The sequence below is a fragment of the Mytilus californianus genome, unplaced genomic scaffold (assembly GCF_021869535.1).
Source record: "Mytilus californianus isolate M0D057914Y unplaced genomic scaffold, xbMytCali1.0.p SCAF_7, whole genome shotgun sequence".
Lineage (NCBI taxonomy): Eukaryota > Metazoa > Mollusca > Bivalvia > Mytilida > Mytilidae > Mytilus > Mytilus californianus.
The window spans coordinates 36001808-36028605 of NW_026262723.1; the positions used below are offsets into that span (position 1 = coordinate 36001808).

At 32.3% G+C, this 26798-nt stretch overlaps 2 protein-coding genes across 2 annotated transcripts in view; both read left to right on the forward strand.

Annotated features, from left to right (window-relative positions):
* Positions 1–26798, forward strand: part of LOC127710082 (uncharacterized) — a 467780-nt gene that overhangs the window by 24223 nt on the left and 416759 nt on the right. The window contains exons 4-5 of the mRNA XM_052215826.1: positions 4669–4760; positions 12686–12898. Coding sequence (XP_052071786.1) covers positions 4669–4760; positions 12686–12898 — 305 coding nt within the window. The remainder of the gene's footprint in view (positions 1–4668; positions 4761–12685; positions 12899–26798) is intronic.
* On the forward strand, positions 17709–19524 carry LOC127710093 (uncharacterized). Its single transcript, XM_052215846.1, has 2 exons — positions 17709–17967; positions 18538–19524. Exons 1-2 carry the CDS (start codon positions 17883–17885, stop codon positions 19050–19052), a joined length of 600 nt encoding a protein of 199 aa, XP_052071806.1. The 5' UTR covers positions 17709–17882; the 3' UTR covers positions 19053–19524.

Genomic DNA, 26798 nt, shown 5'->3' on the forward strand with positions numbered 1-26798 from the left:
GGATTTGAATGTATACATTTTATTGTACATTTTCTCGTGAATCTTATGTTAATTATCCACTGGCCTAGACAAATAGAGGGACTAATAGAATAGAGAATGGAAACGGGGAATGTGACACTGAAAGAGGCAACAACCCAACCAAAGAGCAGAAGACAGCCCAAGGCCACCAGTGGGTCTTCAACACACAAAATGACGCACTCGGAGCGTTCCCTTAAACAATAATAATTAAGATAAGCCGTATATATGCAGTGGGGGGTCCAGGGGACGTAGGTGGCGAACACCCCCATTTTTGATCGCAAAAAAATAATAATATATACTAGTATATCAGGTTTCTCACAATATGTATGATTTTTGAGCATAAAATCGTCCAGTAATTTTTTGGCCTTACTCTGCTCAGCTGTATATGTTAATTCATTTTAATGAAATTATGCCCTTTCAAAAATCCTGAATCCGCCCGGCCTGGTATGATCTCGCCACATTAAATTACCTGTCGTAAGGAAACTCGTCAGCGGTTTAAGGTAGATGGGGGTCTAAATTAAAATCAATTTGCCAAAATGTAGTTAGATCGGGCCGGGATGCCAGGCTAAAATTATTCTTCATTCGGAACACTTTAATATTCATCTTATCTGTATTAGCCTCCTGCAATTAAGAGCACCTCCATACGGGGGTATCTGAGATATTTAAAACGTTGCAATAAAGAAATTGTCACAAATCGCTTATTCTCTTGTCTGATATATGATAATAAACTAAATGTATCTATAGATCACTTTCAAACATCTGTGTTAAAGCTATATTTATGCATCGTAAGTGTTTACTTGAGCAAAGTTGACAGTTGCAAAGTTTGATAAACAAGTGAAAGTTAAATGGTCAAGATTTATAACGACCTATGGTATCGAACATCAGTGCCAGATATTAATGGTGTTGTGGTTTCTACATAATGAGTTCTAGTAGGCTTTGGGATTTGTTGATTTGTAACAATAAATTTTATGCACATGTCATTTTAACAAATCAGATAAACAAAAATGTCCGTTTCAAAAACTGAAAATAAAACAAATAAAATAAAGACTGTTTGTTAATATTCCCAGGAAATAATCATATTTTTAATAATAAAAAAATATATTATATATTTTTTTAAATAAGGAAATAGATTTAACAATTGCATGTGAATCTTTCATGAGGTCTTTAAAAAATATGTTATGCAAAAGAAAAAAATACAAATACACAAAACAATTACCTCTAGATTTTCACACTGAATAAGCATATAATGGATTCTGTAAACATGGAAAGTTAGAAAAAGAGTGTATTTGATCTTACGTTCGGGTATTTGTTTAAGCAATTATATATCAATATAAAAATTAAGATTGAAAATACATAATAAACTGATACCAACATTCTTTTAATAAATATATCGGAATTTATGAAATTGTGTTTTAAAATTAAAAATTATTATGAAATGCGGTTCCTTCAACCAACATACGATATAAATCTCAAAACTTTAAACCGTTTTTGCTAACTAAATAAATGTTTGTTGCCTATAATTCAGAATTTTATCAGTGTTTCGGGATTTTTTGCTTAAAATTGTTTAAGCATGGGTCCCTTTTCAAAAGTCTCCCAACTACTACCTCGCAAGGTATTCTTGTTGGCATGCGTTTATATGCTTTTTTGACCTCGTGTGACTCAATTTTATTAATGAAATCTTTTGTTTCTCGAATGTAAAAGTTAAGCCTCTTCAATAATAGTTTTATAATTAGATCAAGAAATCTCTCAATGCGTCTCTTGGGAGAGTTACACTTATTGATAATTGGTCGGCAAGGAACATTTAATGTCTTCTACTATCTGACCAGTTCGCAATGCCTCATTAATTATGTCTAGATTTATTTTATGAATTTTTCAAAGAAGGTACATGTGTCCATGTTTTGAATCATTGTCATTCTTTAATAAAGTATATACGTTTGGGAATCCATTTCTTTTTATGCCCCCTACGTAGCGGTGGGGGCATTACGTTTTACCCTTAACTGAATTGGTTTCCGTTCTCTAACTTAAGTTTGCCTCAAACAAATGTTATGAAACTTATACAAAATGCTTATTACCACAAAATGCCGATCAAGTTCGAAATTGGTGGCGTCACTTTAACCGTTCTAGAGTTATGCCCCTTTTCAAATGAAAATTGCTGAATTTTTCATTTCCGTTTTCTTACTTTAGTTTTTCTCAACCAAATGGTATGAGACTTATACATAATGCTTATTACCACAAAACACAGATCAAGTTAGAATTTTGGTTGTGTAACGTTTACTGTTCTAGAGTTATGCCCCTTTACAAACATAAAAGTTTCCGTCCTCTTACTTAAGTTTGCATCAACCATATATTATAAAACTTATACGCAATACCTATTACCACAAAAGTCAGACCAACTACAAATTTGGGTAGTGTCACTTTTACCGTTCTTCAGTTATGTCCCTTTAAAACTTTATATGATATGCAAACAGGGGCATCACGTGTGTCCCATGGACACATTCCCTTTTTGTATTCATCTCACTTTATAATTAACACCACTCTCATATTGTCATGATTTACAATAATTTAAAAAGAAAATATTATCCTCCACACACATGAAAGCACTAAATATAATTTTTAATTTAGTTGAATTAATAAATAGCATAAAAAAGTTCTAAGGTTCACGTATTGTCTTTTTTTTTTAAAAAGCAACTTGTTAGTATATTATAATTCGGTGCTGCATCATTTACATACAGTCAGCATTATATCTCCTCGGTAGAGAACATACAGTTCTTGATATACTTTCTGATGTCGATTCTATTAAGACGACACTTTTTATGATACATGTATAAAATAACTAAAAGTAGTACTTTTTACGTTTTTTAATGGCCCATAAATCTCCAGATCTATAAAGATTCTGCAAGAGCCTTGAATTACTTAGAAATATTGATTCATTTGACCTGGGACAGGACATCTATCTTTTTGTTGTAAACACTATAAATATGGGATAAAATCTTACATATTAGGCTAAAGATTTTTAGGTGAATATAATAAGAGTGTATCATTTATGATTACGGCTAAGTATAAAAGACCAAACCAATTAACTAACGACAGATTTTAATTGCTTTCTTAAGTAGGTGTCAGCACGGCCTGCATCTACCATGAACGAACATGCTACACAGCACTAGCGGCTAACAACCTATTGGTCCCATCACCATCAATTGCCTGTTACCACAATCAGCAGCTAGTGTCAAAAAGGATGTAATGAGGCAGTGAATGCACTCACATATGTTTTTTTTTTCTGCCGATAGCTAACCATGCATCTTTGAATAATTGCATTATTTTCTTAGATTAATTTTATCAAACTTTATAGAAAAATCTTTGGTTGTAATTTTTTTAAACGTTAATTAGATTTTAACACTACACCGTTTTAAGCAGACATTTTTTCTACAACATTTAATTTTTTGAAGAAAAACAATACACAATGCATATCTAGCGAAAAAATGATGCCTGAATTTGATCCGATATTGAAACAAACACACAAGCAAAGCGCGGAAGCGTCGACAAAACAGTTTTTCCGCGTGTAATTTACAAGCTTTACAAACTTTTTTTATTGTCACGTCTTTGCGACTTTCGTAGCAGCATTCAGATTCAGTTTGTGATTAAATTATTTTTTAGACATTAATTACTAAAATATCAATCAGAATTCGCTATTGTTAATAGGGAGTTGCTATTTGTCTGAAACGAACCATGAACTGCTATCGCTAATTATATAAACATGCATGGAAACAATGGAACCATGCATGAATCGCCATCGTTATCCACATAACATAACGTAAACGAAAACGTGAATCTTTATCGTTATTCACATAAACATGAATGTACACATATAAATCGATATCGTTATTCACATATGACATTTATACATATGACGGGTGCCACATATGGAGCAGGATCTGCTTACCCTTCCAGAGCACACGAGATCACCCCCGTTGCAGTTTTTGGTGGGTTTCGTGTTGCTCAGTCTTTAGCTTTCTATGTTGTGTTTTGTTTACTGTTGCTTGTTTATCTTTTTCATTGTTAGCCATGTCGTTTTCAGTTTATTTTCGACTTATGAGTTTGAATGTCCCTTTGATAGCTTTCGCCTCTCTTTCAGATAAATATGACTGGTCGTTGTATGGAAACAGTATTCCTTTATTACTCACATTATCATAAATAAACAAAAGAGATTATTATTATTCCTATAAATATTAAACATATTTATATATACAATTATATATTTTATTATACCGAACTAACAGTGGAAGTGCCAAGTTCTGAATTATTGAAAAAGCATCTGCCTTACTGCACTGTAGTAACAGATTTTCAAAACACCTCTTTTGTGTCTAAGAATTTCGTGTGTGTACAACCATGGAAGTAATATTTAAATTTCAAATTTATTCAATATTACTTCCATGGTTCAACAAAGGTAGACTCTTTCTGTAAAATATCAATGGCCCTTTCCCTCCACACTAGATGAATTCTCAAGCCTTGTTTGCTCTTGTTTCCTCGTCACGTGATAGCTTCTACCCTGGTCGTATTGTCGTTGTATGGAAATAATAATCTAATTATCTCATAATTCATAAAAGAACTGTTTGCAAGGTTTATCATGTTATAAATCTGTTATCTTTACAGACAAGGCCAGTATTTGTTTTGGGTGAAAGATGTGGATGAATTAAAAGCAGTTGATCATTTAGCAAAGTCAACATGGGAATATTATTGGTCAGGTTAGTCAATTATGGAAGAAAAAAGATACAATAAGAGGTGATCGAAAAGCTTACGGAAGTTTGGTTTAAACAATATTTTTTCAATAAATCAAAGGTTTGTATCTATAGACTCTCACTATACAAATCCTTGAATAAATCAAATCATGGGGGATGTATAAGATAATACACCATAAACAATAAGGCACAGAGACACAGCAACATTGCTTATTTTAATCTCATTCTGTTTCCACATAAGTTCATAAGTTTGAAATATATAATAAGAAATACATGTAAAGGACAGAAAATTAAAAATTTTAGATTTCTAAATATCAAAAAATCCATCAGGGTCCACCATATCTATGGGTCCACAAAAAAAGGAGGCATCGGCTATTTTTCCGGCTCTGATTAAATATCTTTATTAAAGCCGACAAAATAGCATATTTCTATAGCAATAGCCGGCAATATAGTGAATTTGTTATTTTCCCGGTTCTTTGTAATAATCTAATTTTGATATTAATTATGAAAAGTACTACGAAATGTGCATTGTCAGCATATAAAAAGAATCAAATTAGTACTTGTATAGTTAAATAAGAATTTGTTTTACAGTAACAGCATTTGAGATACATATAATCGTTGAAAAACAATCAGTCAAAGTGAAAATAAGAATTTCTAAAAAAAAAAAAAATAGAAAAATATTGAGCATCCATTTGTAACAATGAAATCATATAAAAATATGTTGCTGAAATTACTTCTTAAATCAGTCACAGTCTTATGCTACATGTATGCATAAGAATAAAATCTCAGAAGTTTTGAACTGTATCTTGTAAAAATATAAAAATAAAAAATCTCATAGAATATAAATTTGATAAGACATTTTACAATCTAACAAAATCAAATCACATAGCTTCAAAAGTCAAAAATGTTCAAATTAAGGTGGCTAGGGCGTCTTAATTAAAATTGATAGAATTTTTTAATAATTTGTCAAAATGAAGTATTTATCATGCTTTTTTCAAAAATATAATAAAAAGTATGGGTCACCGGACTTTTTTTCATGCTACAGATAGTGCAAAATTGTCAGATTTTGTATAGATAATGCATGGAAAATCAAATTTTGTGTGATAAAAAGAAAACTATCTGATAGAATTTTAAGATATAATGTGAGAAGATAGCTCTTATAACATGCTTTCAGATAAGAAAAAGAAAAAATGGGGTCACCGAACTTGTTTTCTTGCAACACTTTCTATTATAAAAATGACTTTATCGGAGTTACCTTCCCTTTTTGGCAAACTTGAAAAAAAAATAATCAAACACAAATAAGGTGTTTTTGAGAAATTGCAGCAATAATCATGATAAAACATACAATTTTCTATAATTACATCAAAAGTCTTACACATAAATTGCATACTACTCTCAAAATTTGCACATTTAATCAAAGATCTAGACCAAAGTTATCTGCTACATGTACTTCAGAATCCAAGATGGAGGAAGACACCCGAGCCACCTTAAATTTGCTTTTGTCAGAAATAATAGTCAGTTATTTGAATTGTTAATGAAAAAAAAAGTTATTTGAATTGCATATCTGTAAACAAAATCATTTTTGGGCAAAATTGGCTTCCACTTACCTAGAGCCGTCGAAATAGCATGTTTTCTATTTTGCCGGCGTCGGCAAATTGAAAATAGCCACTGCCAAAAAAAGTAAATAGATGAATCGGATGTGGAAATACCTATTTTAGCTTTTTGTATTGGGAATTTGGCGGGAGATTGAATGCTGCGGAGGAGAGAATTTCCATTTTCACGGAAAGTCCGTGCTTTTGTTGACGCAACATATAACAATGGTTAAAGCAGAAAACAGGCAGACAGAAATTATCAAAATCTTCCATGCTTATGAAAACAAGTCACTCAAGGTATACAAAATTGAACTCTGATCTTTTGAACTGGTTTTGGTTTATCATGACAAATGGACGCAAATAGACGTAATTACACTTGTATGCAAATTTGTCCGAATGGGAGACGAGAAAAGTTTTGAAGTATGTCATCTGTCTTTGTATAGTCATAATAGTTTTAGAGTGTTCCTTTTCATTAACATTCTATTTAATAAAATATTCTTATTCTTATCTGGGAACAGTATGTCAATATATATGTTCCTGTTCTTATATGGGCGTTTTTCAATAAAAGTGTGAATTTCAGACCTAAAAAAAATTGAAAATCAACTTGTCTAAAATTTTATTTCAAGAGTTATTTTGAATACCTCTATTATAGACCTGTTTGTAAATAAGAAGTGCAATCTTAAATACTCTTTAAAATAATATTATTTTCATAATTTATGTACTGTTTCGTAGGGGACATTTGCACATCTTATTGCATTTTAATGTCTCCTATAGACATTCCAGTTTGTTTTACTTTATATACTAGAAAGATCTCATTTTTTTCTGAATTGGAGAACCATTTTTTATCGATATAGATTAGACAGTACTTCACATATGAAGGTACAACTCATGTTACGTAGTGGACATTTTGATGAGTTTCGTAGTTGACAAAACCGTTTCGTAGTGGACAAAAAGTTTCGTAGTTGACATCAATCCTATTCTATGTTGATAAAGACATACTGAAAATTACACGAAACTAACCCTTGTTATTTGTTTCGCACGAATATAATTGAAAAAATAGTAAAAAACGACTGCATGGTAGTGGTAGTGTCCACTACGAAACGTTTTTCTCCCATACTTGTTTCGTAGGTGACCGTTTCGTAGTGGACATATTCACATGTTTTATTTTTTTCCCCACAATCCCTATATTGCAATAGTAACAAGAATGATTCTATTCATCAAAGCACGTACTAAGCTGTACACTGATATTTTTTTCATAACTTTAAAACCAGATACTGATTGAGATTTGACCCGTTTCGTAGTGGACATTGACAAAAATACGGTATCACTCTGGTCCATTTGATGTGCTCAATTTTTTTTTGCCAACAATTTAACTGCCGTTATTAAAGCATCACTTTTTTGTAAGACCCTAATGTTTATATCTCTTGCAAACATTGATTTTATAAAACTGTTTATTTGCAAAATTTAATGACTTCGTTTCGTAGTGGACATTTTGTCAGGAATGTCAGGGACACACCTTCTAAAATTAAAAATCCTTTGTCAAAAGCTGTTTATTAAAATATGTTGGCTCTAAACATACTTTTGAATAATTAAAGAACTTATATTAAGTAAAAATAACATTTATTTCTACCTTTTTTTACAATATTTTGGAGTATAAATGTTGAACAGGAGGTCTAGGGACATGCCATTTTGGTTATTTTGAACCATTCATGAATCAATATCTTATTAATCCCTCTAAAAATAGTGTGTTTCTTTGCTTAAAAATGTTAAATCTAATTCAATGTACTGACTGCACAAAAAATTACTTGTAAAGATCAAACAATTTTTTTTAAAAGTGGCTAGGACAAGAATTCAAGTTTTTATTGAAAAACGCCCATATAGCATGTATAGTGATTATGCTTATAAATAAAAATAAACAATAAACAACAACCTTCCAACAATTATACTACAGGTCTAAAATACCTGTTGCACTGAAAAACAATGAAAATAAATATAACATTATTTTTATTTGAGAAATTTCAAACAAAACAATTATGTCAGATCACTGTAAATACTTGTATGTATAAAAGTAAAGTAAATTCATATCTGTATATCAGTTACAATATTTATACAGTGAAATCTGTAAACCAATCTCATTCACGACTGAAGTTCAAAATGCATTGAATCTGAGATGAAGGGACTTCAGAACATGGTTTCCGGTTTATTCAGGGTTTGGTTTAGACAAGTTTCACTGTATTAAGCATTAGTTGTTAGTATGACTTGCAGCTTCCCAGATATAATATAATTAATATGAGGCAGGCGTTACCTGTGAAAGGGGACAAAGTCTGTATGAATTATATTTTTTTAATTCAAACATATTTTAACTTCAAAATCTGTTCAAAAAGAAACGAAAATACCCTTACGTTTCCGATTTCGGTTCTGTTGTTCGGAATTTTAGTTGTGGTGTTATTTATGTTATGACGTCATATTCAATGTAGACAAAGCAATGCTATCAGGTAACGTTTTTTCATATCAAGCCATTCAAGGAATTATTAAAAATGGAATTGGTATTTTGTTCCTTCCTATATTTTACTTGACTGATAAATATATATTTTACTTAAAGAATCATGCAAACGAGACCGGAAAAAGGAAGTAGATTTCTGCGCAAATGCGGGAAAATAAAAAAGTTAAAAAAAAGTTAACGATTTTGAGTTCATTAGTAGAATGAAAATTTTCCCGATATTTTTTTTTTTTTTTTATTGATTTTTCTACCGTAATAGGGGACTTCGTCCCCTTATTATTTCAGGATATATATTAAATTGCATGGTGTTCGCTAGTGTTTTTTTTCTCGACATGAAATTGCTTCAATACTGATCAATACAGAAAGTGGTAAGCTCCAAGGTAAAACTTGATTAGTTCATGTATTCCTATACATGATCATATTAAAAAATTGCACTTCCGTTGCAACTACATGCAAAACAAATCTTGAACAGAACTTCGAACATGGTTTGAGACCTACCATCTCCAGTATTATCTCAAATTTTTTGGCTCGATAATCCTCTAACAGTCTGTATGCATAGATAGCTGTAGTCCCTTATTTAATTATACCATTGTATTTAGAACATATATATGTGGGGAAAATTTCAACAACTCAGTTAATGTGATCACACACACACACAAAAATATGTATACAAAAAATAATATCTTTAGAGTTTACTGTTAAATACAGTCTGAAAAATAGGGCCATATTAATATTATTTTGAAAGTTATATTAATTATTCTAAGACAAATAGTATTTGTATAATAATTAATATAACTTTCAACTTGGAAAGTGGCAGTCAGGGCTCGACAATAACGCTTGTCCGATTGTCCGGTACCAGAGGAAAAAAAGGTCGGACAAGTAAAAGCTATATCAAGCTTGTCCGACGGGACAAGTTAAATTATTATGCAGAAAATAAATTTAATCCAACTTTGATGAACAAAGTAATTATAAACAAAAAACAAGAAAAGAAGATAAACACAAGTATTAATTTGACATGTTTACTTGCAATCGATAATTTAAAACTGGTTCTTTGTCAGGTACTTTTTAACAGGTAAAAGGCATACATGTACTATTCTCGGAAACCAGTCTTACTGATCCGAATCAGGATGCGCTTTGTAGATAAGGTAACTTTACAAGACAGTTCGTCACCAGCTCGGAAACGATTCGGCTCCAAGTTTAATAGACAGTTTGGCACTGTAGGAGACATATTTAATAGACATGATTAATAGACAGTTTGGCAACGCAGGAGACATTTCGGGACCAAGACAAATCAGTACCTCGTTTTCCTACCTTATTCTGTTGCTTTATAATAAATACCATACCGTATTTTTTTTAACAAAAATATTTTTTAAATAAAAATGAAGAAATTATTTACCATAAAATTCCCAAATCATATTTGATCATATATAGAAGAAAAAAACAATACTTGCAATACGGTGACCTATAGTTATTAATTTCTGTGTCATTTGGTCTCTTGCAGAGAGTTGTCTCATTTGGCAATCATACCTCATCTTCTTTTTTTTTTATTGATTGAATTTGAAGAAACTTTTTTCAACTTAAAAAACCAGGATACAAATCCAATGAGTGGAAATTGACAGACCTATCAGACGGTGCCTCATGTGTAGAGTCTGATGAGACTTTGGCATTGATGAAAACTAGAACATAAGTCCTGTGACATGACTAGATTCAGTTGTTCTCGACTCATATTTTTAAAAGGTATTTCAAAAGATATAAATCAAATTCTGTTCTATTGTTTTAATTCATTTTGTTCCTTGAATCAACTTAAAATGCAAAAAAGGTTATTATTAAGATTTTTGTTGGACAAGTTACAATTTCATTCGGACAAGTAAGTTTTGGTATGTACTTGTCCTACTGGACAAGTTGGAAAAAAAGTTATTGTAGAGGCCTGGCAGTCGGGGAAAGGGGGGTAGGGGAATCTTCTTTTATCAATATGGGATGGAAGACGGGGGAGAATTGATGACAAGGGAACGAATTGCCATGTTGGTTTTTTTTCTAAAACCTTAACTGTGAATAGCAGACGAAGTGAACTGCTGCTACTGCATGGATTCCTATGTATGCTTTTAGTTGAACATGTTGAAATACATATATTGATTGTTGTTAAACCACCGATTATTCAGTATCCTTACTATCTCGTGTGCAATGGCAAATGGTTAAACTATCTTTAAATCGCAATAAACTGGCTGTATAATACAAAAAAAAAAACTATCACGCTGATTTCCAATCAAAACTAAACCAAAAGTTGTCCATGCAAGGGAAATAACTATGTATACACAAAAAGGAGGGTTATTTATAAAAATTACTTTTGATATGAACACAGCTATCTAGATTTATTTATTGGACCTAATTATTTAATTAATATATTAAACTTAATAAAAAAGTACATTTTATGGCTGTATAACGTTCCCTTGTATTTTTTTGAATCGAATGTAACTTTCAAACTCTTGTTTGTACCTCAAATATTTCATTGTATTCCTGAAAATTATGATATACAGAATCATGAATATTCATATAATATCTATCAAAAGCAGTCAGAACCTTCTGAGACTTAAGTTAATAGAAGGCTGTAATCGGAGGTCACCCAAAGATTTTATTTTTACACACATCTGGGAACAATTATTTAGGGTAATTTGGAGTTATCTCCCATTGGTTTGCCATACCTACGCAAATGACTGTTTTTACATCTCAAAAAACTACTCTGAGTACAGACAAATCTGTGCAGTTAGAAAATGTTTAAGGACTACCATCCACTAGATTAGAGACATATCATACGAATATATATTTGTCTCTGACTAGATATACAAAAGTTCAATGTATTTTCTGTTTTAGAAAGAATTTTTTGTGGTTGAATTTGATGGATTCTCAGTTTCTAGCTTCAACGAACTTTGATTCATTATTTTGTTTGTAGAATACTTTTTTTGAATTGTATGTACCATACATTATACAATTTATTATGTATGAAGGCTTTTCATTTTGAATCATAACCTACATATTTTTCTATACACGTTATCATACTCGGGGGCGGATCCAGGCATTTATACAAGGGGTGATTCCAACTATATGTCCCCATTCAAATGCATTGATTGTCAAAAATGGTGGGGACGGCACGAAATGTTTGTCATATGTAAAGGAAAGATTTGGGAATTGTTTAGTTTTTATGCAAGTTCCTCCTAACATATTTAAGGAGGACAAAATTTAAGTTTTTCCATTTAGTTGGTGAACCTATGAGACAGCTATGATTTTTTTTTATGTTTTATAATATTGAAACATTCTGACTTTCGAAGCTTTCAGGACTTTTTCAATAAAGTTACCATATTTTATTTTGACAATGCTCTGTGTCACCAAAATTAAATTGGGAAAGATAAAAGGCATCACGCATAATGAATAGAAAAATTTATTATTATCATGCATCAATATGATTTCAGAGGCAAACATTTGAAATCGTTCGTAATTGTAGCCAGTTGTAATTTTACTAAACAGAATGACTTTATATACACAAATGTATGGTCAATAGCTTGACGGTGATCTGTTAGTTTAAAAAAAAAATCACAAAAACTAGAGTAAAACAATATTTTGATGATTATGACTCATAAATTTTGTAAACCCTATTTACAGGAACATATTTATAATTATTTAATGATTTGTTTTATCTGAGAGAATAATAAACGCTGCAGAACAGTTATTATAGAATATATAAAAGATTACAAGGTGTCCTGTCCCTAATATGTTTATTCTAGTAGTTTATTGAAATCCTGCTAAATTTGTATACAATATTAAAAAAAATGTACTGTATATCGTAGGTCTCAGTCGAAGAGAAACTTGGTTGACGGCTAATGAGGCATTATGGAGTCACGAAAATGAAACTTTATTATTGGAAAAAGGTGTATGGGAAGATGACCAGCCAGATACAGGGGATGGAAAATGTGCTTATTTTAAAAAGAATGGATATGGAGCATTTGGAAATTGTTTGAGAAAACTACCATTTGTTTGTAAATCAGAGGCTGTTCTTAAAGGTAAGTATATATGCATATTGAAATGAAGTACATGTATCTTTTTCTAAGAACAAAATCAAAACTGTCTATTAAAAGCCAATAATTCATGCTTGATTGACTTCTATAAAAGAGAAGATATCATAAGGTCACTTTCTTGGAATGTAGGAATAAAAGTGATGGATAAAAAGTCACAGATAAAAAGGTCACAGGAAAAAGGTCACAGGAAATAAAGTCACAATAATAAAAATAGATTAGTGAATTTGGTATATATATATATATTGAATCTTTGAGAATATATTACTTTTGAATAGATTTTTATTAATATGTAGTCGGAAACATATTTATGTATTATATGACTAATGACTTTTATTATACCCCATGCAACGTCCGTCCATCTGTCTGTCTGTCCGTCCGTCTGTCCGTCTGTCCGTCCGTCCGTCCGTCCTTCAGTCCTATTTCTTGTCATCGCAACTCCTCTAAAACCACACAACAAAATTTCACGAAACCTTTTCAGATAATAAGGACATACTATGTAGTTGTGCATATCGACAGGAAATTACGATTAAATTTTTTTTCTAGAAGTTACGCCCCTTTGAACTTATTTACTTTAATGTACTACTGCAACAGTTTGTCATCACAACTCCTCTCAAACCACACAACAGAATTTCATGAAACCTTTTCAGATAATAAGGACATACTAGGTAGATGTGCATATCGACAGGAAATTACGATTCAATTTTTTTTCTAGGAGTTACGCCCCTTTGAACTTATTTGCCCAATATACTACTGCAACCTTTTGTCATCGCAACTCCTCTCAAACCACACAACAGAATTTCATGAAACCTTATCAGATAATAAGGACATACTACGTAGATGTGCATATCGACAGGAAATTACGATTAAATTTTTTTTCCAGGAGTTACGTCCCTTTGAACTTATTTACTTTAATGTACTACTGCAACAGTTTGTCATTGCAACTCCTCTAAAACCACACAACAGAATTTCATGAAACCTTTTCAGATAATAAGGACATACTACGTAGATGTGCATATCGACGGGAAATTACGATTCAATTTTTTTTCCAGGAGTTATGCCCCTTTGAACTTATTTGCCCAATATACTACTGCAACCTTTTGTCATCACAATGCCTCTCAAACCACACAACAGAATTTCATGAAACCTTTTCAGATAATAAGGACATACTACGTAGATGTGCATATCAACAGGAAATTATGGTTCAATTTTTTTTCCAGGAGTTACGCCCCTTTGAACTTATTTGCCCAATATACTACTGCAACCTTTTGTCATCGCAACTCCTCTCAAACCACACAACAGAATTTCATGAAACCTTTTCAGATAATAAGGACATACTACGTAGATGTGCATATCGACAGGAAATTACGACTCAAATTTTTTTCCAGGAGTTACACCCCTTTGAACTTATTTGCCCAATATACTACTGCAACTTTTTGTCATTGCAACTCCTCTCAAACCACACAACAGAATTTCATGAAACCTTTTCAGATAATAAGGACATACTACGTAGATGTGAATATCGACAGGAAATTACGATTCAATTTTTTTTCCAGGAGTTACGCCCCTTTGAACTTATTTGCCCAATATACTACTGCAACCTTTTGTCATTGCAACTCCTCTCAAACCACACAACAGAATTTCATGAAACTGTGTAGATAATAAGGACATACTATGTAGATGTGCATTTTGACAGGAAATTATGATTCAATTTTTTTTTCTGATACAATTTCTGTTTCTTACACTTATTTTATTTCTCCAATGACAATGTGGGGACCTGGGGTATGTGAGCGCGCCCACTAAGGTTCTTTAATTATGTATAGAAAAAGTCACAGAGAAATTATTTGAAATTGTATGTAGTTAATATCAACTGCAGTGTTCCCGCCTGCCCTAAATAGAAGGGCGGCCCACCCTGGTTGCCCTTACCCCTGCCCTTCTACCCTCCAAAGTAAAAGAATGCCCCCTCTGCCTTTTCAAAAAAATAAAATTTCCAAATTTTCATGCCTACCGTCGTTTTTGGCGTTTCCGGTAAAATTGTTACCTGATTGTGTAACACTAATTAACTGACAATGGGATTAAGTTAAATACCTAATGCTTTGGCAGTTTTATCACCTTTGTTAATGATTGTTTACTGCTAATTAGTGGATTTAAGATAATTGAACAAATACTAGATATTTAATACAGAATGAAATGTCCACATGTTATCCATTTGTAATGTTTATGTACAGCATGTACACCATAAAAAAATTATTTCAGTAGGCATAACATAAAAAATAAAATCTTAAACAATTTTAAAGGCATACATAGTTTTGACTTAATTGGTAAAAAATGTTTTGTTTCATAACCATGAGTATGAAATTTAAAGAAGAATCAAAGAAATTTGAACTTTGAACATAACAAGATTCACTTCCTGTTTTACTTCTTGTATTTTATAATCCTCCTGACATAGGAGCACTCAACAAATTTATTTTTAACAATGATGGAGAAAAAAGTAACTGTCTATTCCTTCTGCAATATATTATTGCATCAATATAATATGATAATCTCCCGTCTCACCTGTAATGTTTATACAACTCCTTACTGAGGAGCACTTTGGTGTGCACTTAAAAATACTTTTTTGTAACAATTCAAATGATAATAAATAACTCTCAATAACATATATACTATATGTTTGAACAAGTAATTTAAATGTAGATAATTTAATTACATTAAACATTCAATTTTGCATGTATAACTCCATCTTTCAAAACTACTTGTTTATTTTGGTATAAGTTATAAAACATTGAAATTTCTTATGATTATTTTCCTTACCAAATGTACAAGTTTGTTTAGATTAACATCAAAATGATATGCTTTGTTTCATGGTATGATAATTTGATAAAATAAAAAAATTCTTACTGGAACCAACATCAAGAACACATTAATTTCTGAATATGATTTAAATACAACTAATGTTCTCCAGCTGAGCCTAGCAATATTCAAGGTAATTTATACATTGTCCAACATTGCCCTTAAAATCTGGGTTATAACGTTAAAGTGCCCTTTAGGACAACTAGCACCCTTCTGCCCTGAGATTCAAGCTGGAACACTGAACTGCATAGTGTTTCAGAATACGTCAACATCTTTTAATGTTAGAATACAGAGGTGTGGTATTTCACTGTTTGTGTTTTTGGAATTTAAGATTATAAACAATGAAAATGTCAAGCTTTTAAAACAATTCAATAGGCAGTTATTAATTTGTTGACACCAATTAACTATTTACATTTCCTATCAATCGTCTACTATCTGGACAGATTATGATACTTAAAACCTTAAAAAGTATATATTTTGTTCATACATGTATTGTGTCATTTATTTATCTTTTAAAGTTCCATATAACTTTGAAAGAAGAGAAAAGAAATGAAATACTATTAAACATTTGTACTACATAAGACTTTATTTCCTATTAGATTTGTGACTTTTTTTCCAACATTTATCAAATGTGTAACTTTTTTTCCTTCCAAATTTGTGACTTTTTTTTCCATTTACCCTTTCTTTGTACTTGAATTTGAAAATGAAAAAAAGGTATTGTAATCTACCAAATAACATCCTTCAAATGTTCACAAGACTGTGGGACATCAAAATTTGTCTGTTTGACATCATTATTTATATTTTTGAATTTGTCTGGCATATTGGCATTAGATGAGGGCTTAATTTGTAGTGGAGGGGGCATTAAGTTTTACCCTTGTCCATCTGTACGTCCGTATGTCCCAAAATTGGTTTCCGTTCTCTAACTTAAGTTTGCCTCAACCAAATGTTCTGAAACTTATACACAATGCTAAATACCACAAAACAAAGATCAAGTTTGAATTTTGGTGGCGTCACTTTTACCTATCTAGAGTTGTGCCCATTTACAAATGGAAAAATTGCTGAATTTTTTAGTTTCCGTTCTCTAAATTAAGTTTTCCTCAACCAAATGTTATGAAACTTATACACCAGGGCTTCCAAAATTATTTTTAGCCAGCCGGACATTTTATATATTATCCTGATTTTAATCCCTTAATTTAAGACTAAATAAACAAAAGGCAATTATGGTAATCAGTTGCCGAGTTGGCCATCCCAATGATTGACATTAAAAAAAAAACGATATTAAACTTTCTTTGATTCAAATTCGAAGTTCTGATGTAAACTGTTAAATTGGCAGTGCATCATTCGAAGTGTGCAACATCAGCGTACTTATATCTGCCTTAGACTCTTTATTTGTGCAAAATAACGTTGTCAAAAACTTTACTTTCGTTTTTAAAGGCAGTGCTTTAATGCCTTTCTAGTTGCCGGGTTAATCCTTCCTTCCGCGATATCCAACTTATCTACGTGGGGGGTCATTAGACTCCAAGTAGATCCGGAAATGTTGAATTCTCTCCTCTTCTTATTGCGATATAAAATGTTTTTTGTTTCATTTCATTTACATTGGGAAATAGAGAAACGATCATTGTGTTTTGTTAGTTTTAAAAACTTTTGATATATTAGTATTTTGCATTATAAGCAGTCAACCGATTGACAAACTAGAATTATTTGAATTCCGTGTGGAAAGAGCTCGGGTTAATTTCGAGTGTTATCTGCAATCTAGATGTTTATAAATCATTTCAGTCGTTGATATAATAATTAAAGGTCGACTGAACATGAATTATATTATACAATTTAAAGCGCATTTCTGTTTATGCACGTGAACCCGTCTAACGTTATTTTCGCAGTTATATGAAGTAGCAAATTATCGTTCCTGAATAGGTGGCGCCGTGGTAGCGGATCCTGTACTCTACTTCCGGTTTCTGCACTGTGCAACTATTTCAGTTATATTTTTAATTAACGATGCCAAGTACTTGTTGTTGTGTACCTGGATGTCATTTAAGAGGAGGACATGCATTTCCAAATGACTTAAAAAGAAGGAAAAGTTGGATCAACGCCATGGCCCATACGCAGATTGGACGAGAACACGATGATATCGTGGAGTCCATCTCAATCAGCTGTTGTTTGCAAGGCACGTTTTACTGAAAAAGACTACGTGCAGGAAACTATTCATGGTAAAACTCTATTTTCCTTGTGAAATATATAGTTATATATGTAATCGCCATGCGAATAAACCAAAGTCTGTTTACAACCGCAATTATCGTTTTAGAATAAAAGGGGGTGGGTAATTCAAGACGTCATAATTTTTTGGATTACGATTCAATGTGATCTGTTTGAGATTTTTTGGTGATTGCTACAATTATAATGATTTCTTACAAGAGGTATATCATACTGAGAATTATTTTAGCAGTAATTATGCTAATGTAGTAATGACAGGAATGCATCAGCTATGCCTCATAGACTTTCTTGAAAAATATCAATGACAATGTTAACAGGAACAAAACAATGACATGCTCTCATCTATATTATAGTTATTTAGGTACAAACAATGTACGTTTGTTGCATAAGTCTCTCATTGTTTGTCCTTTGGATTTACATAACATACATTGAATCAGGCAAACATAGTTTTATCCAGATTGTAATGAATAAATCTAGTTAATAGTTCGCCAGGTAGTACAAAGTATACATTGCTAATGGAAGTTCATTTAATTATAAAAAAACTAATGTTTTATAACCTTTTTCAGGGCGCAAACCCACCATACAGAGACTTAAGTCTACTGCAATTCCCAGCCTATTTTCCTGGACCAAGCAAGAGACTGAATCGTCCACAAAAGAAAAAATCAGGGCAGTTTCCTGTGAAAACAAAAGAACTAAACTTGATGAATATTGTAGTAGAAATCTAGAGGAAAGTTTTGATTGTAAAGTTGGTTTTCCTGAAGAAGTCATTCATACTGCAGAAAGGATTTATGACTGTCCACCACCAACTGCCGAGCTAATGTTGAGCTTCACAGATGGAATTACGCAAACACCATCAATGCCTATGTTTTCAGCAGAGAATTTTGAAATGAAGACACGTGACACAGCCATGCATTTTTATACCGGTTTAGAGTTGTATACTAAATTTTTATTTGTTTTGACCACACTTGGTCCAGCAGCACATTGTTTGAGATACATATATTTTCAAATTGATAGGGTGTCAGTTGAAAATCAGTTTTTTTATGACTTTGATGAAATTGAGGCATCATACAACCAACTTTGAACTGTCTAGATTCTAGATTGAATCTAGTGTTAAGAATATTGTGTATACATGGATTGTTTTTATGTCTAAACAGTGGTGTGAGGCTAACACTTGGCCATCTAGTGGTTTAGTCAGGTATTTTTCACCATCCAACTTCAAATTAAAGTTTCCTATGACTTGGATTATTATTGACAGCACAGAATATCCCGTGATAAAACCTAAAGCTCCTAGAGCTCAGGCAACCTTTTCATCAAATAAAAACAGAAACACTGAAAATTCTTGAATGTTCGACACCTGGTGGTTTAGTCAACTATGTCTCTATGTCACATAGAGCGAATTATTGGACTTGGCAAAACATACAAAATTCTAATAAATCCTATGAATGGAACTGAAACAAAACTTTCATCTGAAATAACATTTAGTTGTTTTATGTTGTGTAATTTTAGAACTTGTATTGTGCCAAAGGATGCATAAATAAAAGTGACGCAATGAATTTTGTTCTGATATATATATATTTACAATTACATGCACATGTAAATTGTAATGCATATAAAAATAAGGAGATGTGGTATGATATTCAGTGAGTTTATCTTAACTAAAGTGCATAAGAAATGGGTTTAAGCAGTTACAGGTGTTACTGTCACCGTTCAATCTCCAACAATGAGAAAAACTCGTACCCTGTAAAAAATTTCAGAGATCTTACAACTAAGTTTTGTTGTCTCACCTTGACTTTGGTGAATTTTTTATATCTGTTGATGTAAATATAAAAAAGAAGATGTGGTATGATTGCCAATGAGACAACTCTCCACACATGCACAAGAGACCAAATGACACAGAAATTAACAGCTATAGGTCACAGTACGGCCTTCAACAATGAGCAAAGCCCATACCACACAGTCAGCTATAAAAGGCCCAGAAATGACAATGTAAAACAATTCAAACAAGAAAACTAACGGCCTATTTTATGTAAAAAAATGAACAAATATAACAAATATGCAACACATAAACAAACGACAACCACTGAATTACACTTTTATAGGCTCCTGACTTGGGACAGGCACATACATGTACAAACAGAATGTGGCGGGCTTAAACATGTTAGCGGGATCCCAACCCTCCCCCTAACCTGGGACAGTGGTGTAACAGTACAATATAAGAAAGAACTATAAAAATCAGTTGAAAGAGGCTAAACTCATGATCATCAGATGGATAAATACAAATACAAGTGGACGTGGTCGGGTAGTTGTACATCCAAACAACAAAAAGACACTAAGTACAAATCTGAGAGTACTCGCAGTTACTGACAGCTAGTTCAAAGCCACTAACAACTGATAAAAAAATCTTGCATCCAAGACTAAATTATCAACCCGTAAGCTCCCTTTAGAATTTTATAAATTTTAGATTTTACATTTCTGAGTTATGGGGTTTTATTCATTAAAAAAGGGGGGATTTTCCAGTTTTTGGACAACAACTCAAAAATGCTTTAAGCAGTTCACATGAAACCTTGGTGAATTATTTATAGCTATTGATGTAATCTCCCTATTGATTTTCATAAATTTCAAATATGACATTGAGAAGAAATTGAACTTTATTTGTTTATAGTCTGGCAACAGATTTATTAAGTATTGCAAAACAGCACAGTGTATTGCACAACAGCAAGAAATCTTTAATTGAATATAAATTCAATTCATATAACCGATTTCAAGTTCATTGACTACATTTATTCAGAAACTATAATATGTCAAATATTTAATTACAATCCAAATTCAGACCTGTATCAAGCTTGAATATTGTGTCCATTTTTGCCCCAGCTGTTCAGGGTAGTACCTCTGCGGGTGTATCCAGCTGCGCTCAGCGAATCAGTTTATTTCTTAATTAAGAACTCCTTTTTATACGACCACAAACAAATTTTTGTGGACGTATATTGGTATGACGTTGGCGTCGCCGGTGTCGTCGTCCGAAGACACATTAGTTTTTGCACTCTAACTTTAGTTTAAGTGAATGGATCTCAATGAAATTTTAAAATAAGGTTCAATACCACAAAAGGAAAGTGGGGATTGATTTTGGGGGTTATGGTACCAACAGTTAAGGAATTAGGGGCCAAAAATAAGCATTTTTGTAACTTCCAGACATAACTTGTGTGTAAGTGTATGGATCTCTCTGACATTGTACCACAAGGTTCCATATCACAAAGGGAATGCTGGGATTGATTTTTGGGGGTGATTGCCTCCAAATTTTAGGAATTAGGGGCAAAAAACAAGCATTTTTCTAGTTTCATGACAATAACTTGTGTGCAAGTCTATGGATCTCTCTGACATTGTATCACAAGGTTCCATATCACAAAGGGAATGCTGGGATTGAATTTGGGGGTAATTGCCTCAAAATTTTAGGAATTAGGGGCCAAAAAGGGGCAAAAAACAAGCATTTTTCTAGTTTCATGGCAATAACTTGTGTGTAAGTGTATGGATCTTTATGAAATTGTACTACAAGGTTCCATATCACAAAGGGAAAGCTGGAATTGAGTTTGGGGGTAATTGCCCAAAAAGTTTAGGAATAAGGGACCAAAAATAAGCATTTTTCTAGTTTCCAGACAATAACTTGTGTTCAAGTGTATGGATCTCTCTGAAATTGTACTGCAAGGTACCATACCACAAAGGGAATGCTAGGATTGATTTTGGGGGTAATTGCCTCCAAATTTTAGGAATTAGGGGCCAAAAAGGGGCAAAAAACAAGCATTTTTCTAGTTTCATGACAATAACTTGTGTGTAAGCCTATGGATCTCTCTGACATTGTATCACATGGTTCCATATCACAAAGGGAATGCTGGGATTGATTTTGGGGGTAATTGCCTCCAAATTTTAGGAATTAGGGGCCAAAAAGGGGCAAAAAACAAGCATTTTTGTCGAGCCTTTGACTTTAGTCGAAAAAGCGAGACATAGCGATCCTACATTCCGTCGGTGTCGTCGTCGTCGGCGGCGTCCACAAATATTCACTCTGTGGTTAAAGTTTTTGAAATTTTAATAACTTTCTTAAACTATCCTGGATTTCTACCAAACTTGGACAGAAGCTTGTTTATGATCATAAGATAGTATCCAGAAGTAAATTTTGTAAAAATAAAATTCCATTTTTTCCGTATTTTACTTATAAATGGACTTAGTTTTTCTGCCGGGAAATATTACATTCACTCTGTGGTTAAAGTTTTTAAAATTTTAATAACTTTCTTAAACTATCCTGGGTTTGTACCAAACTTGGACAGAAGCTTGTTTATGATCATAAGATAGTATCTAGAAGTAAATTTTGTAAAAAAAATAAATCCGTTTTTTCCTTATTTTACTTTTAAATGGACTTAGATTTTCTGCCAGGAAACAACACATTCACTCTGTGGTTAAAGTTTTTAAAATTTTAATAACTTTCTTATACTATTTTGGATTTGTACCAAACTTGGACAGAAGCTTGTTTATGATCAAAAGCTAGTATCTAGAAGGAAATTTTGTAAAAAATTAAATCCATTTTTTCCGTATTTTACTTTTAAATGGACTTAGATTTTCTGCCAGGAAACAACATATTCACTCTGTGGTTAAAGTTTTTAAAATTTTAATAACTTTCTTATACAATTTTGGATTTGTACCAAACTTGGACAGAAGCTTGTGTATGATCAAATGCTAGTATCTAGAAGGAAATTTTGTTTTCTTCCAGTTAACATTACATTCAGTCTGCAGTTAAAGTTTTTAAACATTTATTAGATTCATAAACTATCCTGGATTTTTACCAAACTTGGACAGAAGCTTCTTACAATCAAAAGATAGTATCAAGAGGAATATTTTTATTGATTTACTTCCTCATTTTTGTTGAGCCTGCGATTAACAGAAAAAGTAGGCGAGACACTGGGTTCCGCGGAACCCTTACGAATTTTTCTAGTTTCATGGCAATAACTTGTGTGTAAGTGTATGGATCGTTATCAAATTGTACTACAAGGTTCCATATCACAAAGGGAAAGCTGGGTTTGAGTTTGGGGGTAATTGCCCTAAACGTTTAGGAATTTGGGACCAAAAAGGGGCCAAAAAACAAGCATTTTTCTAGTTTCCAGACAATTACATGTGTTCAAGTGTATGGATCTCTCTGAAATTGTACTGCAAGGTACCATACCACAAAGGGAAGGCTGGGATTGAGTTTTGGGGTGATGAATCATAAGGGGGTTCAAAAAATTTGGGGGGGGATTCTTTTTCCTTTTTTTTCTTTAAAATTTTCCATTTTAAATTGGTTATTTCTGATTTATATATAAAAGCAAATAATAATGATATGGTTTGAATAGGTAAATTAAATTTTTTTAAGTATCTTAGACCACTTTCATTCTGTGTCAGAAACCTATGCTGTGTCAAATATTTAATTACAATCCAAATTCAGTGCTGAATCAAGCTTGAATGTTGTGTTCATACTTGCCCCAACTGTTCAGGGTTCGACCTCTGCGGTCGTATCAAGCTGCGCCCCAGCGGAGAATTTTATTTCATTCATAAATAACTTTATGCTTGGAAATATAATTTTGCTTGGAATTGAAAGAGTTGACATGTTGCAATGTACATTTACTCTACATAGTTCTATGGTACCAAATCAAAAGTTTATATAAAGAAAGAAGTCAAAGGTTTCCCATCATAGTTTAGTTACATACATTTTTTTTGTACCTGAGGTCGTTGAATATAGATCATTATATAAATAAGGAGATGTGTTATGATTGCCAATGAAAAAACTAAGGATTTTCTTATCCAAGGAATAGATTACCTTAGCCGTATTTGGCACAACTTTTTGGAATTTTGGGTCCTCAATGCTCTTCAACTTTGTACTTGTTTGGCTTTGTTACTATTTTGATCTGAACGTCACTGATGAGTCTTATGTAGACGAAACACACGTCTGGCGTATTAAATTATAATCCTGGTACCTTTGATAACTAATTTGACTATAAACATAGATAAAAAAGGTACAAACTGGACATAATGCACTAGTTCATAAACAAGTGAGAACAATCGCCTTCATATAGTGCTCAGAATATGACATTCATAAAACTTATTCAATATCATTAGAGATCTCTAAATCTTAAATACTGAAAGCCACCTCTGATAAGTACACTGTACTATGCAAGATAATGATATAACTGGACTTAAAATACACACAACCTGTAATTAACTGCCTTTACAGCGCTTTAGTGCTTTGATTAAATCTAATACCGGATGTAATCTTGACAATGGTAAAACATGGACCAGAGACAGATATGTAAATTCTGTGTACGTTTGCAAAGCATGAATGAGTGTAAGTAGCTCATTCTACGTTATTTCTTCAAGAAAATATTTGAAATAAACGTGAGATAAAGGTATCAATGACAATTTAAGCATTTTTTGAAGAAATTAGGATGCATAATTAAATTTCACACCTGCGCACATGCGCACACACACGTGTACTAGTTCAAACAAAGTCATGTCTCTGGTTAAAACAACGTGGTTATGACGATTTTTCATTTTCACCTTTTTAATTTTTTCATCAAATCATATTTGTAAATGTATTTCTGATAATTTGAATCTTTTTGACTAAATTAATTAGATGCAAACCAGTGAAATGTAAGAAAATAACTTTGAATAGACCAATCAATGTCTGGTTCAAAATAGTTTACCTGTCACCTGAACAGGTAAATTTCAGCTGTTCAACAACTAATTAGCCTTGATTAAAATGAGAAGGTATTAAAGTAGGGGTTGTTTTGATACAATGATAGTACTTAATGATCATGTCACTTTTATGACCGGAAATGTGTGGCTGTTAAAGGCAAAAGGTTGGATCAAAAAGATCGCGATTTATGTTAAAATGACCGTCTCTTAAGAAAGCATTGAAAACTAAAAAGTAGATGACCGTTTCGTGCTATATGTCCGGAATATATGACCGTTTTGGAAGCCTTGTTATACACAATGCTTATTACTACAAAACAAAGATTAAGTTTGAATTTTGGTGGTGTCACTTTTACCGTTCTAGAGTTATGCCCCTTTATAAATGAAAAAATGCTGAATTTTTCATTTCCGTTCTCTAACTTGAGTTTGTCTCTACCAAATGTCATGAAGCTTATACACAAAGCTAATTACCACAAAACACAGATCTATTTTGAATTTTGGTGGCATCACTTTTACCGTTCTAGAGTTATGTCCATTTACAAATGGAAAAATTGCTGAATGTTTGTCTTCTGTTCTCTAATTTGAGTTTGCCTCAACCAAATGTTATGAAACTTATATACAATTCTTATTACCAGAAAACCCAGATCAAGTTCAAATTTGGGTAGTGTCACTTTTACCGTTCTTGAGTTATGTACCTTGATAACATTATATGCAAGCGGGGGCATCATCTGTGTCCCATGGACAAATTCCCCATTTTTTTTTACATTCAGTAATTGCCACTTTAGGTCAAACTGGATTAAAACAACAAAATACAACAATAGAATAAACATAATTTTGAAAGGCTTGAATCAGTGTACTATTTTTGCATTTTGAATGACTCTTATTTAACCTCCTTTTTGTTTTAGTATTCTTTTCAGAAACATGAGATAACTTATCATTGATTTATTCATCTTGCATGTCCTTTATACATTTTATTAATAATACATACAATAATTTGGTCACCATAGCCTACATTTCACACTTAAATGATTTTGGTTTTACTTAGAAATAAGAAGATGTGGTACGAGTGCCAATGAGACAACTCTCCATCCAAGTCACAATGTGTAAAAAGGAAACAATTATAGATCAAAGTACGGCCTTCAACACGGAGCCTTGGCTCCCACCGAACAGCAAGCTATAAAGGGCCCCAAAATGACTAGTGTAAAACAATTCAAACAGGAAAACCAACGGTCTAATCTATATAAAAAACAAGAAACGAGAAACACTTAAGAACCACATTAACAAACGACAACCACTGAAACAGGTTCCTGACTTAGCTTAGTCTTAGGACAGGTGCAAACTAATGCAGCGGGTTTAAACGTTTTAACAGGTGCCAACCTTCACCCTAACCTGATATGTGTTACATTACAACATAGAAAGACACACCATAAAATATCAATTGAATGGCTTAACTCAATCAAAAAGACATATTAACAAAAACAAATTTGATCTATGACACAATGTCCGCACCACTTCATCTCGAACACAGGGATGAAAGTAATGGTATAACCTTTAATTAGCCTCAAAATAAAATCTATTAAAAAAAGTTTGCTTACCTCCTCCATCTCCAAAAAGACAACTATAACCTTGGAGAAAAATGACGTTAAATAAGATAAGGTACACAGGTAAATTTAAATATAATAATTTTGTTGTTAGGAGTACAGAGATATTTTTTACAAAATAAATAAATTTTTTGTTCATAGTAAGAAAACAGCAGTGAAAATTTATCGTCATACTAAATACTGATCAAAGGTGGTACATATTAAAAATAGTGAGACGAAATATAACACAAAATAAGTAAACATTGAATAACAAAAATGCATTACAAATTGTGTAACGTCAAATTTAACATGAAAGTACGATTTGAGAGTACTCGCAGTTACTGAAAGCTAGTTAAAAGCCAAAAACAATTAATAATAAAAAATCATGCATCAGACACTAAAATCAACTAAAACGCATTCCAGGGATTTAGTGTTTTAACGCCATGGACAGTCAAAGAAGGCATGACTTGTGCAATGCCAAAATAAAAGTATGGACAGGCAGTAGGATAGTTTGGATTTAACCTTGTAATAAATATTTA

Excerpts from the sequence above, each read along its gene's own strand:
- LOC127710093 (XM_052215846.1), top strand. The coding sequence starts at position 17,883 with ATGATATCGTGGAGTCCATCTCAATCAGCTGTTGTTTGCAAGGCACGT. Across the intron at positions 17,968-18,537 it reads CGTGCAGGAAACTATTCATG|GGCGCAAACCCACCATACAG; the intron begins GTAAAACTCTAT and ends AACCTTTTTCAG.